Source organism: Cydia strobilella, chromosome 18, assembly GCF_947568885.1.
Source record: "Cydia strobilella chromosome 18, ilCydStro3.1, whole genome shotgun sequence".
NCBI classification, from domain to species: Eukaryota; Metazoa; Arthropoda; class Insecta; order Lepidoptera; family Tortricidae; genus Cydia; species Cydia strobilella.
Genome location: NC_086058.1, coordinates 11,828,304 through 11,843,855, shown reverse-complemented (window position 1 = coordinate 11,843,855; position 15,552 = coordinate 11,828,304). Strand labels below are relative to the sequence as shown.

The following is a 15,552-nucleotide window of genomic DNA, read 5'->3' as shown; positions in this document are numbered from 1 at the left end:
TAAAATTAATATGTAGCTATTACGCATGTTCAAATCGAGATTGCATCATGAATTAATCATAACATAACTTCTCCAAATATCTCAAGGTCTTCGTATGTAGAGTATTAAATAATTCAAGTTCAATAGCATCAAGGGCGCGATGTAAATGTAATGTCCGTAAGAAGAAATTGTGTAACGATTACGCTTCGGCACTGCGAATGGATTAGGCTCGATAATGAGCTAATAAACATACTCGATATCGCGTGCTCGACTCTTGGTACACAGCAAAGCAACATACTTAACTGATCATTAGTACACCCTATCCCACTGCAATAAGAATTTAACTGTGTCGACTATGGTAATTGCTGTTCGGAATTAGAGCAACTCGTCGCATAGCTCGCTTGCATTGCGTCAAATCGACACGCAAGGTACAACCCCCGTGTCACATCACTATCATTACCCTCAGGAACGTTATGTAACACTGAGCAAGCGCTAAAATAATAACGCTAATCGAACAAATTAGGATCAAATATGCGGATACACATAATTTTACAGGTAGGTACACACAGACATTTGCAAATAGCCGCTACATCCTCCGCGAGCAAGCCACATGTAGATACGAGTATAATATATGGTATCGTAAATGTTTTCACTAGCCGAAGGTTGTATGAAAATGAGGAAGCCTGATGCAACCCTTGAGTGATTGTTGTTGAAACGGAGCAGCGCGAACGACCGGCATCCGCCGCCACCAGGACACGAAGGTCTAACCCGGTCTCGTATAAATGGCTCAGATTGCTCTTTTCGTGTCAGTGCATTTTTGACACGACGCGGTCAAGTGCGTCTCGTGGAAATGAATTTATACGTTGCGGTGCGTGAATTATATTTACGATATTGGATTGTTTGTATGACAGTGAAGTGACGGTTTGGTTTTCCACAGATATGTGTCCTGGCGCTCACGGCGTCGACGAAGGCTGACGGGGGACTGGGGCTCGGAAGCCTAGGCGGGCTAGTGTACGCACCCGGGCATTCCTCAGTTGATTATTATGTAAGTTGCAGTAATTTAGACGTGATTCTTGAAATTCTTGAATGGATTATTCAGTGTTAATTTCAAAAATATTTTTTTTATTTTAGGCCTATCCCCGTTATGCATTCGAATACTCTGTGAAAGACCCTCACACCGGCGACAATAAAGCGCAATGGGAGAAACGTGACGGAGACGTTGTCAAAGGTAAAATTTATTCATTTATAATTTTTGACTATTAGATAATCCGATCTCTAAAGTGAGTTTTAACGTTGCAGGAGCATATTCACTTGTGGAACCCGACGGCAGCCTGCGTGTCGTGGAGTACCACGCCGACGACAAGACGGGCTTCAATGCCGTCGTGAAGCGCCTGGGCCCCAACCTGCACCCGGCCACCGTCCACGCGGCCCCTATCTACAAGGCCCCGATCCCGGTACTCGGCGGACATGGTTCCGTCCTCTCCCCGATTTCTGTCGGCCCGGTGGCGAACCTGGGACACCTGGCGAGCGCACCTCTGATTTCAGGACCGATCCATGGAGGCCCGATATATAGCCCCGCTTTGTCGTCTCAGAACCTGATCAAAGAACCAGTGATCGTGAAACATCTGCCCGCGCCGATCCTCTCTGAACCTATATTACATGAGCCTATCCATCACGTGCCAATTCTAAAAAGCACGATCTTGTCTGAACCCATTTATAGGAATGACCCAATCGTGACCTCTCCTCTCCTTTTTGAGCCTAACTACAAAGGTCATATTCTACCCGGACCTATCTACAAGAATGGCCCACTCCTGCCAGGACCCATCTACAAAAACGGCCCAATCCTACCCGGTCCTATCTACAAGAACGGTCCAATTTCCTACGGACCTCTGCCAATCTCCGGGCCTATATACAAGGCTGGTCCGATTTACTCTGAATCTTTAGGCCCGCTGCCGGATTACAAAGCACCACTACCCCTTTACAATGAACACGTACCTCTTCACAAGGAGCCGCTGCCCGCTTTGCCTTTATTGAAGGGGCCGGTAGATCTTGGACTATATGGGAAAGGACCTATCAGCACGCTCGATTGGGAAGGTTTAGGTAGAGGACACCTCGAGCAGGGCTATGGTTTGGGCAAGGGCATCGGTCCGCTGAGCCCATACCTGGGAGGTTACGGATTGGCAAAAGGAAACATTGGACCTGTTCTACCCTATGCAGGCTTAGAAAGTGGTCATGGATTACTCAAAGGAAACATTGGACCTATTCTACCCTATGAAGGCTTAGAAAAAGGCCGTCAGCTGCCCTCCTGGAACGGTCCGATAGAGTATCCACTATACCCACAAGACGGGTACAAACACTGATCGCAACGATAAATAGCAGCCGGAAGCCCACAACGGCACACGCGACGCACCTAAACAAAGGATAACAGAGGCAAGCAATAGTGCGCAGTGGGCTTTTTACTTTACTAATCATTTGCCGCTGCCTTTTTCAAGGCTCCTTTGCCATGTCTTGATTAGAATAACTAACTATGAGCCCTCATTGGTGATATGACAACGTAGTCGATAGTTTAGACACAATTGTAATTATTTTAGGATATTTAATATTTATGTTGCTACGATTAAGATATTTAGTATATCTTTACGAACACAATATAGCATACGCCACCGTGTGGTATATAATTACTGTTTTATTGTCCTACTCTTTAACTCGTTTAGCTGCCTATCAAATTAAAATTATAACTCATTAATCAAATGTTATGACAACATACCTATACCATGCTGTTGCTGATGGAACAAGTATCTGGTGGTGAGATAAGAAAGCGAAAAGAAAATGGATAATTTCGCATAAATTAAATTAGATTCAAAATTAATATAGGCTGGCCTTGCAACTCCACCCGACATATATCATTCACTCAGTATATCTCATAAAATTTTATACCTTATTCTCATACAATAGCCAGTTTTCAAGTAAAATGCTAATCAAAAATCATCAGGTATGTACACAATTGTTCTTCTAAAACCAATATTGCTAGGAACTTGAACTTTTGCAACTTTTTACACTTTCCATTTCCACCACTAATTTCCATACTATCAATATACGTATCACACTCAACGTGACTCAACCATCCTCCCTATCTGCAGGTGGCTTATTATAATTATTATAGAAACATTCCTTAGTTTTTGCTAACGTAAGTTGACACCCACAGGCAATTCAAAATGGGTATAAAGCCTGCGTGCAGCCGAAAGTAGATTTACGAGCAAATAAATAGTTACGTTGAACATACGGTATGGTCACGAGTATTCCTCAACGACAGATAGGTAACTGTCATTGTCCCTATATCGACGACCATAAATACTTGTTCTTGATATTACTTGATAACGCTAACTTTGCACAAACTTAGCAGTATTAATGTATGCATATCCCTATATGCTCTATACTAGACGTAGCACTTGGCATGAAAACTTAGCGTGGTCCGACTCTATTTCAACATATATCTTCTAGTGTATAGGTTAAGTACAGTCAAGGGCATAAATATATATACATTCCCAAAGTTTTAAAAATATGTGTACGCTCTTACACCTTAGACAATAAAGTCGTGTTCACATATTTTTGAGCCATTTGTCTGGATCGATATTTTTGCCTTCGACTGTACCGTCTTATCCTCTATACTATGGCACAGCCTAATTAGGATGATAACAGTCAGCGATCGGGAATTCGGGCGGTCTAGCGGAGCGGAGCTCGGAGGCGGTCACCTTGGAGGAATTGAAAGGGCAGGTAACCTGCTAAATATACATTTGCAGTGCCCTTGGAATGGGCTTAGAACGTTTACTAGACTGAGAAAATTATTAATTGAATCATTATGTCTCAGATTATTTCTGTATATTATAGCCCGAGTGGCAACGGATGTGCATGCGTTCACATGCATGTGCGCGTTGGTTGGAGTGTATGCATCGTTATAAAACACGTCACAATTTGCGTGGCGTAGGCACCTATGCGTGCACGTATAAACATACGTAATTAATTACAACCCAGCTTTTAGCATTAAATAATTACACCTTTAATCGAATTTGATTATTCGTGGATCACACTATATCAGTTTTACGCTTAGCCCCGGCCCGGCCCTTATCGGCATGGCACGGCAAGGGATCATTCAGCATATTGCCGAGGCGTCCTTAGGCATGCCGATGTGTGCTTGGAAATGCCGAGGCGTTCTTGGCATTTCTAGACATTTGCTTGCATTTGTTTTCCGTTTGACCTTTTTCTGTGCCGGTTCTAGTTAGTACCTAATAATAGTTCAATGGTCATTTAGTCATTTATTCAATACTATCTTTTGCCCGTGACTTCGTCTGCGTGGACTTAGTAAACCCAGCTAGAGTAAGAATAGCGCCTGGAGAAAGTCTTATAGCAATTATTCAATTTGAGCATATTATGCACACAAATTAGCAGACACTTCATTAATTATCTCAATTCCACCCCGCTTTTTACTTTCTTAGGGGATGATTTTCGGGATAAAAACTATCCTATGTCCTTCTCAGGGACTCAACCTATCTCTATGCCAAATTTCATCTAAATCGATTCAGCGGTTTAAGCGTGAAGAGGGAACACACAGACAGACAGGCAGACAGACAGACTTTCGCATTTATAATATTAGTATGGATTGCATTGTCATGTACATAATAAGGTGTTACATTTTATATAGCCAGTTCATGACACCCTGTAAGGGCACACAATAGTACAGTTTTTCTATTCTATTAATTCTAATCTACATATTGTAATTAAGGTAACATAATAAAATTAACATATTAGCGTATCGGTGGTTTAGTAACCTATTAGTTAGTCTCATAAAGTAATTTAGTAACTTCAACAATAGCAACGTCAACAATGCACCGATATAATAATGTCTGATTGAATTAACTTGTCAAATTATTATAATAATTATTTATTTAATGAATGTCAATTAGTATTAAAGTGATGGCAGCAATATGTCAAGTTAACAGTCTTACACTAATTCGGTGTCATATTTATCTAACGTATTATCTTCCAGGAATGATTCGACTGTGTAATAACAATTTTCTATTAATAGGCTTTTCAGTTTAGAGTTAAAAGTTTTCTAATTTTGTTTGTATTTGATAGCATTAGGGATTTTATTAAAAATTTGGATACATTGATACTGTGGTCCATTCTTATACATTGCTAAGTTAGGTCTAGGTAGTAGCAGCTTATTTCTATATTGACTTCTAGTTTTACACGTATCGACTTTTAATGGAAATAATTCTGTGTGTTGTCTGACAAATTGTACAGCCTCCATTATGTATATTGAGGGCAACGTTAACAGTTTAAACCGTATAAAGTGAGGGCGGCAGCTGTTAGGAATGTGTACGTTCGCTAAGATTCGTATACACATTTTCTGTAGGATGAATATATCTTTGGCGTCTGTGCTATCTCCCCAGAGAAGTACGCCATATCGGAGGCCAGAATAGATATAAGCAAAATATACTGATCAAGCCGACTCAAAATCCGTGTTCGCTTTTAATATACCAAGAGCGTAGATAAATTTGATTATTCTTGTTTTGAGACTTTGGATATGCTCTTTCCAGTTTAGCGCTGAATCTATAGTTATACCCAACAGTTTGAAATTATTTACCTCTTCTATTGTATTGTTATTTATTTGTTGTTGCAATTCTAATGGTTTCTTCTGTGTCGGTTTAAATTGAATAATTTTTGTTTTCTGTAGGTTTATATCTAAATTATGCTCGGCAAGCCATTTTTTGACAGTGTGTAGAAGGGTTGAAAGTTTTAGGTTAGCTACGGTACTGTCCGTAGCGCTAAACAGCAAGCGGTCAATACGGTGAATCCTTATAAAGCTTTCAAGAGTCGGTAAAACGCATGTGACACTTATGAAATAACAACCTAAGGCGCCTGCTTACCGGGATGAATGGTACACGATAACTGGCCGTTAAATTAGGAACAAACAGTTCAGCAATGATAAAAAATGTACTACAATGTTAGTTCATGCGTTTTGTGCATCAAATATGGTGTAATAAATCGCCCTAGACAAGCACTAAACGTTGAATAAATATTATTGCTGTCAATTGCGAGTTATACCTGCGGTGCGGTGGTTCCCGCGCAACTACACAATAATTCTATCTTGTCATTACAGCCGTAACCTAGATATTGACCGGAATATAGACCATGATTACCTTTCGGGAGCTTATAAACAATACAAAAGGTAATCACGGTCTATATCCCGGTCAATATAAGTCTAGTGAAACTAGCCGTAACCTGTTTGATTTTGGAATTTAGTGCGCAGCAATCCGGTGTAAAATTGAATGCGTTTTCCAATGGCCGTTTCGGCCGTTATGCGTGGTGTGGGGCAGAGTTCTTAATTGTACTTATTTACGAGTACCTGTTCGAGGTTTAGGTATATTATCAATGTTCAAATTGGTCAAATGGTTGACATTCTTTATCTCGTTTCGTTGGCCTTACATTAAATAATAGAACCATCTACGGGTTAATCTTTGTATTAAGCAGAAACGTCTGCTAACTATACCAATGTGCTTAGAAATAAAGGTTTCTTTACAAACATTTCAGTAACCCTATAAAAATAAGTAGAAATAACCCGACTGACAGCGCTAATAGCAGCCAATCATGCAGGGGTCGCATAACTCGAACACTTGTCGAAGCAACGGGTCGCGCCAGTTTTTCAGGCCCTCGCTTCGATGGGCGTTCGTATAAAAGCATTGTATTCCACTAAAATACGCATTGAATTACGACAGCTCACAGACGGAACCGACAATGACGAGAACATTGGTAATTAATTTTCAACAGACGATTAATTGATTAATAGACGGGTAATAAGTCAATCTTGATCCTGACACTGAGACGTTTTATAACCTCTGACCTGTCAGTGTGCCGGCTGTCAGGATAAGAAAAGTATTGATATGACGTATATCAGGATTGATTTCTTAGTTGCTAAGGACTATGGTGGTTCTTGTGGATAAGCCCCGGTTTAAAAAAAAGTGGACAGATGGGCTTAGATGCAGCAAATATACTAAATATTTTCGTACTAGAGTCGTATTAAGTCATCTCTGCATGACACTTGCAATGAAAAAGTGTGGAAATGTCATCATTAATGTCATGTATCTATGAATATAATGAAGTTTAGACTTTTTCCTGTCAAAGTAGGTGTAGAGTTAGCTTCATTAGAAGGACTATTTTTTTCTGTTTTGAGTTGACCGAATCAGACTACAGCAACTTCTGAACCCGTTCTACTAAATATGAGACTATTTATTTAAAAAAAAAAACATATAGCGCATAGATATATATTACTTCAGTTTTTTTAACAAACGTGTTCACTCACCGTATAATGAACATTGTAATAGATAACAACCCATAGGTATTTCTTGTGCAAGATATTGTTTATCATTTAAGGATACATAATTACAATTGCTATAATATATACTGTTTGTTGCAATTTTCTTGCGCATGAAAACTATTGAACATTTTTTATAAATATTTTGTTAATCAACGATTATGTGTTTGAATTTCAGACTGCGTTAACTCTGACGCTACTAGCGGCCACAGTTTCGAGCGGCGTTGTCCCTGTAGCGCCTGCAGCGACCGTTGTAGTGGTACGTACTATACAAACCAATTTACGCATCAATTCGATCTTATGTACTCATCTTAAAGTTCATTTTGCATTGACAGGATAATCATCCGCGGTACGCCTTCGATTACGCAGTCAACGACCATCTAACGAGAGACAACAAAGCGCAATGGGAAGTGCGGGACGGCGACGCAGTCAAGGGCTCTTACTCGCTCGTGGAGCCCGACGGAAGCCTCCGAGTCGTCGACTATAAAGCCAATGCTCATACCGGCTTCAACGCAGTCGTCAAACGACTAGGCCCTAACGTCCATCCGTCCAAGGGAGCTCCCATTGCCAAAATACCAATAGCACAAGGAGTCATAGCTCCGTTAGCCCCGCTAGCGAAGATACCCCTAACTCCCATCAAACCATTGCCCTTGATCGTGCCTTTAAATTACGGCTTCGGTCCAGCTCCTCTAGCAATCGGTTTACCCAAACCCGCTACTCTTGGACACTGGAGTCTCCCATGGGACCCACTAACGCACTCTTACGGAGGCTGGGTGCCACTCAACGGACCCCTGTGGCCCTTATCCCTAGGCACGGGACCATACGCGACTATCCATAGCAAAAAAGTTATCAATGGAAAACTCGTTAAATGGACCACGGGTCCGATCTCCTTAGCGGGAAGAACGCTCGTAATGAAGAAGAAACTTTAAGTCCTATAGAAAACAATAGAAACTTCTAGAATGTAAGAAACGGTAGTGTAGTGATATGTTGTAAATATTATTATACGCTACTGTACCTGAGGTCTGTGAGTTGAAACGTTACTAGTCTATTTAATTACTGTTACAGGATGTATTCGAAGCTATATACGTGTTTTATACGTGTAAAATAAAGCATTTTAATGATGTATCCGACTTAATTATTTTCTTTCCCAAGTTCCTCTTCTGTACCTGCTACGAGTAGAATAGAAGTCGAGTTTCCAAAAAAGAGATTAACAATCAAATTAATGTTCATTCCAGTAACAATCTAGTTCCACCGACGAACCAAATCTGCAGTAGTATTCGTCTAAAAACTACCCAGAATCGTAGGTGGTGGTGGTGGTGACCGATGATTGATTGTTACATGATATTTATATCACAAACTATGTAACATACGAGTAGTGTTAGGACTGATAATCAATTAGCACCACACTGATTATCACGTGTAATTAGTACAACAATTTTAAATACCAGTCTAATTAAATTCGGCACAAGTTTACTAGGGCTATAATCAATGAATCATACAAAGATAGGTGACCTATCCTATGGATTTATTAATTTTAAACGTCTGTCTAATCTGAATTGCTTTCTGCCGTACGTTTGTCCTTTTCCGTTACTTTGACATTTGTTTTATTGAATTGAGAAAAAATAGACGAAGACAACAGCGGAACATTAGAAAACGTTTGTTTCAATCAATCTCATTGCGAAGCGTACAAACGGGACCCTATTACTAAGACTTCGCTGTCCGTCTGTCTGTCACCAGGCTGTATCTCATGAACCGTGATAGCTAGACAGTTGAAATTTTCACAGATGATGTATTTCTGTTGCCGCTATAACAACAAATACTAAAAAGTAAGGAACCCTAGGTGCGCGAGTCCGACTCGCACTTGGCCGGTTTTTTATTGTTTGTTTTAATCATAAAGTCTGATGTTGAAATCAGAGAGTGAAAATTAGAACTGCAATAAAATACCGAGCACCTACATAGTAAATGACTGTGCAAGTGTGCAAGCCAGGAAAAAAATATTTATTTTTGCAAAAACTATTTTAATTATTAACCCATGTACAGAACTTCACAAACAAACCCGTATGATCCAGACTATGGGTTAAGTGGACCATGTAAGACATCACTGCCGCCACCTAACGAGCAAAGTAGAAACAAGTTTGTAGGAAATGTTAATGAGCGCTTATATGGTTGTCGGACCAACCACGATAGATTACCGGTAAACTTACAGCTGGCGCTGTTTATAGGAAATTTAGCAGTTTTTTTTATCGTACCTTTGAATTAAGTCCTGCCACAAAATGTACTATATCTTTTTTTAATAAACAAAAACTTTGCCTTTACGTCAGCAAAAAAACGGGACCCTATTAATAAGACTTCGATGTCCGTCTGTCACCAGGCTGTATCTCATGAACCGTGATAGCTAGACAGTTGAAATTTTCACAGATGATGTATTTCTGTTGCCGCTATAACAACAAATACTAAAAACAGAATAATATAAATATTTAAATGGGGCTCCCATACAACAAACGTGACTTTTTGCTGGTTTTTTCCGTAATGGTACGGAACCCTTCGTGCGCGAGTCCGACTCGCACTTGGCCGGTTTTTTTAGGTGTTAAGATATATAACCGCTATTAGGTGATAGTTGTTAGAATGTTATTGCTGTCTGTTTTTGTTTTATCGCTTTCTGTTTCTTGTTCCACTAACTCTTAGTTTTTAATCTTAATTGTTACTAACCATTATGGGCCAGTGTTGTCTTAAATAAATAAATTGGAAATTGGATAACATCGAAAATCGAAATTTCGTTAACTGTCTATCTCGATTAACAAAAGCGATCTTTGCTATCCTGACTATCACGAAATTGATTTCTCGTGTTTCTGAGGCGTAGAGATTATTTTTCCCGTCTTGACTAAGCAAAAATTCTTGAGCAGAAACCCTAGTTGGCACGTTGAAGCCCTATATTCATAATGGCTTGGGAAACTAGGCGAAATAATCATGAGATAATTTTCCCCGCTCACAAAATTCCAGGCTGTTCTACTTACTATCATCGAGTACAGGCAGTAAACCAACCTACTTGTGGATGAGATGTTCCATTTGTCTTCATCAGCAGTTCAATTTCACCAAACAGCACTGTTTAAATGCAAATGCTTGATTTGTAGATTAAAATATAAGTATGCTATAAGTATGCTTATCAGGCTTGACGAGTTCCCTCAATTAGCCATGAAACTCATCATCAGAACTCGACCTTGACAAAAAATTTGCTTAAAACCTTACTTGCTTAGCAAACTTAATGGAGAAGACAAACGGCCAAACGTGAAGTACGAGTCGTTGAGGAGTTCCGTTCTATCTTCATCAGCAGTTCAGTCACTTCATCAACTGTTGATGAAAATACAAAAATCGCTACATGTATGTCTATAAGATTTTAAGTTCCCTTGATTCCTCATGGTTCCCATTATCAGACCAATCTGGATTCAGTCCAGATATTACGGAGTTCTGTGGTAACAATCATTAAAAATTTAAACAAAAAAAAACATACAGTCGAGTTATACATAAGGAGAAGGCTTATGAAAAAATATGATGTCGGATAAAAAGTACTGAGGCTGACTGAAGTAGCATAAACAATACGAACGGTTTCGAAAAAATACAATGGGAAAGGATTATTTACTACATCTGTACTTACACTCTATAAAAACAAACTAAGAGGTAGATAATAAAGTGTTTCTGGGTTATTTCGAATCACTGAGCCGTTAAAACATTACAGCAGCCAACCAAATCGTACTGAATGAATTACAATCATAAACACTCACTGAAAAGGGCATGTAACACAAGATATTGCAAGACTCACCCCAATAATGATAATAAACAAACAATTAATTAGGACTGAACGTAATTCATTAGTATAATTCGTGAGGTTACGTGTGCAGGGTAAATTTGCAAGTAAAGAGTGTACTGATCCGTGGATGTTTGACAAACTGGAGCGCTGAATTGAATAATTAGTGTAGTATATAACGCGGCCGGAAAACGACAAAGGTATAGTGCACTTCGCTTGCTCACTGGAGAACCTTGCCAGCAACATGAACTCATATATTGTGGTAATTATCATTATAACACTTGATGGTTAAAGTGCCAGAAGCATTTGCGTTCGTGAACCTTACTAATTGGATTATGTAAATGGAAGTGGAAGTTCTTGATTAAGAATATGGGAAAAAGAACCCCCAAGAAAACGCCCAATGCCAAATGAGACATTTCAAAAACTGTAAAGCTTTTTAGATGATAGTACCTATTGCTTTAGTGCCGTCGCCGAAATTGAGGGTTGACTTTTCCCAATTTCACCTCACCACAGACCATCAAATAAAATAATCATTGGTCGTTATTTCTATAGACGAACTTAAAAGTGTAATATAATTCAGCATCTTCCTACTTATACTGCTGTCTACTGAAAAAACACTTGTGACAGAAGTATCTTCATATTGCACGATTTATAATAATAATGGTGATCCGATAATGAATTTGGGATAACAACGACTGAATAATTTACAGGTATCCTGCCTTTTGGCATTCGCTGCCATCATCTCAGCAAACCCCCCGGCGCAGCTCTCATACCTCCCTTTAGCGACCATCGAGCATATCGTAAGTAGATCGTTCCGAATGTACGAAAAGCCTCGACGCCACAATTTGTTTACCCTGCTGTTTAATCCTCCAGCCGAACCCAAGCTACGGGTTCAACTACGCCGTGAACGACCCGGCCACGGGCGACAACAAGGCGCAGTGGGAGACACGCAACGGCGACGTCGTCCAGGGCGCCTACTCGCTCGTGGAGCCCGACGGGAACGTCCGAGTCGTCGAGTACACTGCCGATTCGCTGCGTGGCTTCAACGCCGTTGTAAAGAGGACCGGCCCTAATGTGCACTCTGTAGGGTTGGCCGCCGCGCCGGTTATTGCACCGATGGCTCCCATCGCTGCCGCCCCGATCGCGCACGCTCCCATCGCAGCCTACGACCACGAACCTATCGTTCACAGCCCGATAATCACCCCGATAATAGACACCGCGCCCATCATCGCCCCTTACGACGTATACCCGATCTACCCCTCATTAGAGCCCTGGGTGCACCTCTCGGGCGCCTCCTACGGCCACAAAGGCAACATAGTCCGCCGATGGACCGCCGGGCCCATCTCTCTCGCCGGCCAAAAGCTGACAATTCGAACCAAGCACTGATCTAGTGCTAATATTTATAAGCTTCTACGTGTATAGGTAACCATAGTTACTCACGGCGCTTGTGTGTTTTGTCATACAGATATATGTTAAAATACACAAAGGTCTTGATAGAAGTTAAGTTACGGTTAAATTCCAAAGCAACGAAGTGTACCTGAGCGAATATGTATTTAATAAGAATAAATGTAAAAAAATATTTTCTGCCTTTCCTTTTCTGATTTCCGACCTAAGATAAACCTAAAGAACTACCATCACAAAGTAACATGTAGGTAATAGAAGAGAAGTAAGTAATTTAATGCTCCATTGACAAAATAACCAAAAGTTTATTTATCAATACACTAATGGGCTTAAATTTCTTATTTTTTAACACAAGGTGTATGACAATAGATAAAAGCCATTGTGGAATATGTTTGCTCATAGGCAATCATAATTAACTGACCGTTTTTACAGTCACCATCAGACTCATCGGAGCGGCCAATGCGCTCACAAATATCTGAACACGCCTCTATTGTCAAGGTGTTAGAGTGCGTGTTCAGATATTCTTGAACACCTCGGCCGCTCCGATATATCTAATGGCGAGTGTACCCAATGATTGTACTACTTTCTTTATTACCAATATTACGTAGTGGCCGATAATTTCCGATAATCTAGATCAGTATGATAAACGTCTCATTTTAAATTCAAATGAAAACAATCGTGTTAATTGTGCTCTTGCGTCCTCTTTGCCCACGATGCGCGACGCGGTACTGAATTTATTTATAATAGGGCGTTGACTGTTCATGTGAGTGAATATTCGAGCGTTACATTATTCTTACCAAGATCTTACTACTAATAATGGGGTAAAACACTCATTTAATTCGTTCTAACTGTCTTTTAAATTGTTTTGGATCCAATGTCTGTACTTTATAGTCTGCTTGCTTTTGTACCATCATTATAAGACATATTCACAAAACAAAACATGATAAAAAATTTCTACATTGATTTAAAACAAGTAAATTTTGAGAAAATTTTATGGCGGTCAAATTGGACTCCACAAACAAAAATCTTTTTTATTTTATTTATTCTAAACCTAGAACTTGTTCACACGGAAGTTAGAACTTTCACAAAATCTGCGTCTTTCCTCATTTTACAAGCTTTTATTTAACTGGCAATGTTTGTAAGTATGTTAGGTTAGGTTAGGTTTGTATTAGACGCGGCATTGTTGTTATTTAGTTTACATAATAAGTTTGCTAAGAATTAAATCATAAACATTGCTATTTAGTATATACTGACAAAAAAAGGTGTAAAAAGCTGAATAAACACTTATGTAGTGAGATCAAACAAGAAATACTAGCAGAGTTTATTAAGATGTTTATGAATAAAAAACGGAAATCCGTACGGGAAATCCCAAAGCGCTAGAAAACGCTGACTCGTAAAAACGCACTCGTGGTTCCGATAAAAACGCAGAGTTTTTACATGACTGGAATACATCTGCATTATTTCTATAATATTTGCAGACTAAATACAATCAGCTACAATGATATCGAATTATATCATTTCGTTTTATAAAATACATTTCTGTCCCTGTACAGTTTCAGTTTTTAACAAAATTCTTTATTTATGCAATGTCTACGTGTAGGACAAAGTATTGGCGTATTATGTATGCGAATCGCTTACGAAATATTTGCTTTAATTCCGAATCACTTTGTCGACTTGCGTATTATAGTAAAAGTAAATTAAACAGTTTATTAAGAAAACAAGCAGCTTTAAGATGATACCAATATTGCACTATAAAAAGGCAAGCCAAAAAAGAACCAGGCTCAAAAAGTCGAAAAAATGGGTCCGAATGTCCCTTATGAACGATGGAATGCTCCTGATATAAGAATCCGTCCGGCAATTTTAACTACATAAACGACAAAAGTAAAATGACTTACCGGGTTGTTGCCTTCATCCACGTCGTATTCTTCCCTCTGGACCATCATGAGACGACCGCTTGCATTCAGTACCTAGTAAATAACCTTTTATTGTTGTATCTAAACATCGTTTTTACTATAGCAGGACTTAAGATTTTGACATCGTCAGTTAACCTTGTTGGGAGCTTTTCTACGCAGCGTCCTGTAGTATATGATCGATTGTTAGGGCGCTGGCACACTGGCGATTTGCGAGTGAGTTGAAAGAGAGGCTAGCGCGAAACGAGTTCGCTTCGAGCGCAAAACAAGTTCGCCGCGAGCGCGCATCGATCTTGCCGCGAGAGTATGACAGATTCTAGTATGACAGTATGCAGCGAAATCATCACTGCGCATACGCTTTCAACTCGCTCGCAAATCGCCAGTGTGCTCTTAGCCGGTTATTTGTACCTTCAGGTTATACATACTTAGGTCGGGTTGCACCAAACCGTCTGCGTTCGCTAAATTTTATTTTATGGGAAGATTGGGAAGTTTCATAGTTTTCTGCTGCTTGACGTTGATCAGTCTGTTAATTGTGGTTGGTGCAACTGACCCTTAGAGTACGACGTAAAATAAGAGTTCTCTAATGGGGTCAAAAGATCCTGTTTTTGAATTTAGTTAGTGTAATTAGCTAGTTAATGCTACCGGCAAGTGGATTGATGTTATAATCTATATAGTTAGATATTGCTCGATGGCTGTGGTATCTCTGATTTCTGGCTTAGAACGCACTGCGGTTTTTTTCTTGCGGTTTCAGTCTTTTAAGTGCGTGCGCTTATAAAGCATGCCGTACGTTACATTTTTTGCGGTTGCGGAACCGCTTTTGTATAAGCCGCAGTGCGTTCTAAGCCTCTCTGTAGCACACAGTAATGTTACCAGAGAGTCGGGCTGCTGCACGGCGGGCTGGCGCTGGCAGTCCTGCAGACGGCACAGCGACGCCGACACCACGCACGCCGGGTGCGACAGCGCGGACACGTCCACGGCCTGCACGCATCGCATCTCGATGCTACCGGCTGAAATATGGGAGCGTTGCTAGAAGAATACGCATCAAAGACCACAAATGTATTGGAGCTGCTAAAACTTCGCCAGAGTCA

The 15,552-nt window shown here is 40.1% G+C and overlaps 3 protein-coding genes across 3 annotated transcripts in view; 2 read left to right on the top strand and 1 right to left on the bottom strand.

Moving 5' to 3' along the window:
- Positions 1-15,552, bottom strand: part of LOC134749361 (guanine nucleotide exchange factor subunit Rich) — a 47,178-nt gene that overhangs the window by 17,297 nt on the left and 14,329 nt on the right. Inside the window, exons 15-16 of the mRNA XM_063684280.1 lie at positions 15,335-15,471; positions 14,450-14,521 (exon numbers count right to left, since the gene is read on the bottom strand). Coding sequence (XP_063540350.1) covers positions 14,450-14,521; positions 15,335-15,471 — 209 coding nt within the window. The remainder of the gene's footprint in view (positions 1-14,449; positions 14,522-15,334; positions 15,472-15,552) is intronic.
- LOC134749359 (microtubule-associated protein 6-like) lies at positions 747-2,657 on the top strand. The gene is made up of 4 exons (XM_063684278.1): positions 747-847; positions 917-1,024; positions 1,111-1,207; positions 1,279-2,657. Exons 1-4 carry the CDS (start codon positions 830-832, stop codon positions 2,337-2,339), a joined length of 1,284 nt encoding a protein of 427 aa, XP_063540348.1. The 5' UTR covers positions 747-829; the 3' UTR covers positions 2,340-2,657.
- On the top strand, positions 11,327-12,752 carry LOC134749360 (cuticle protein 7-like). Its single transcript, XM_063684279.1, has 3 exons — positions 11,327-11,415; positions 11,864-11,953; positions 12,027-12,752. The coding sequence occupies exons 1-3, from the start codon at positions 11,398-11,400 to the stop codon at positions 12,537-12,539; spliced, it is 621 nt and encodes a 206-aa protein (XP_063540349.1). The 5' UTR covers positions 11,327-11,397; the 3' UTR covers positions 12,540-12,752.

Coding starts and splice junctions, on each gene's coding strand:
- LOC134749359 (XM_063684278.1), top strand. Junction 1,025..1,110: donor ATTCCTCAGTTGATTATTAT/GTAAGTTGCAGT, acceptor TTTTTATTTTAG/GCCTATCCCCGTTATGCATT. Junction 1,208..1,278: donor TGACGGAGACGTTGTCAAAG/GTAAAATTTATT, acceptor TTAACGTTGCAG/GAGCATATTCACTTGTGGAA.
- LOC134749360 (XM_063684279.1), top strand. Junction 11,954..12,026: donor TAGCGACCATCGAGCATATC/GTAAGTAGATCG, acceptor TTAATCCTCCAG/CCGAACCCAAGCTACGGGTT.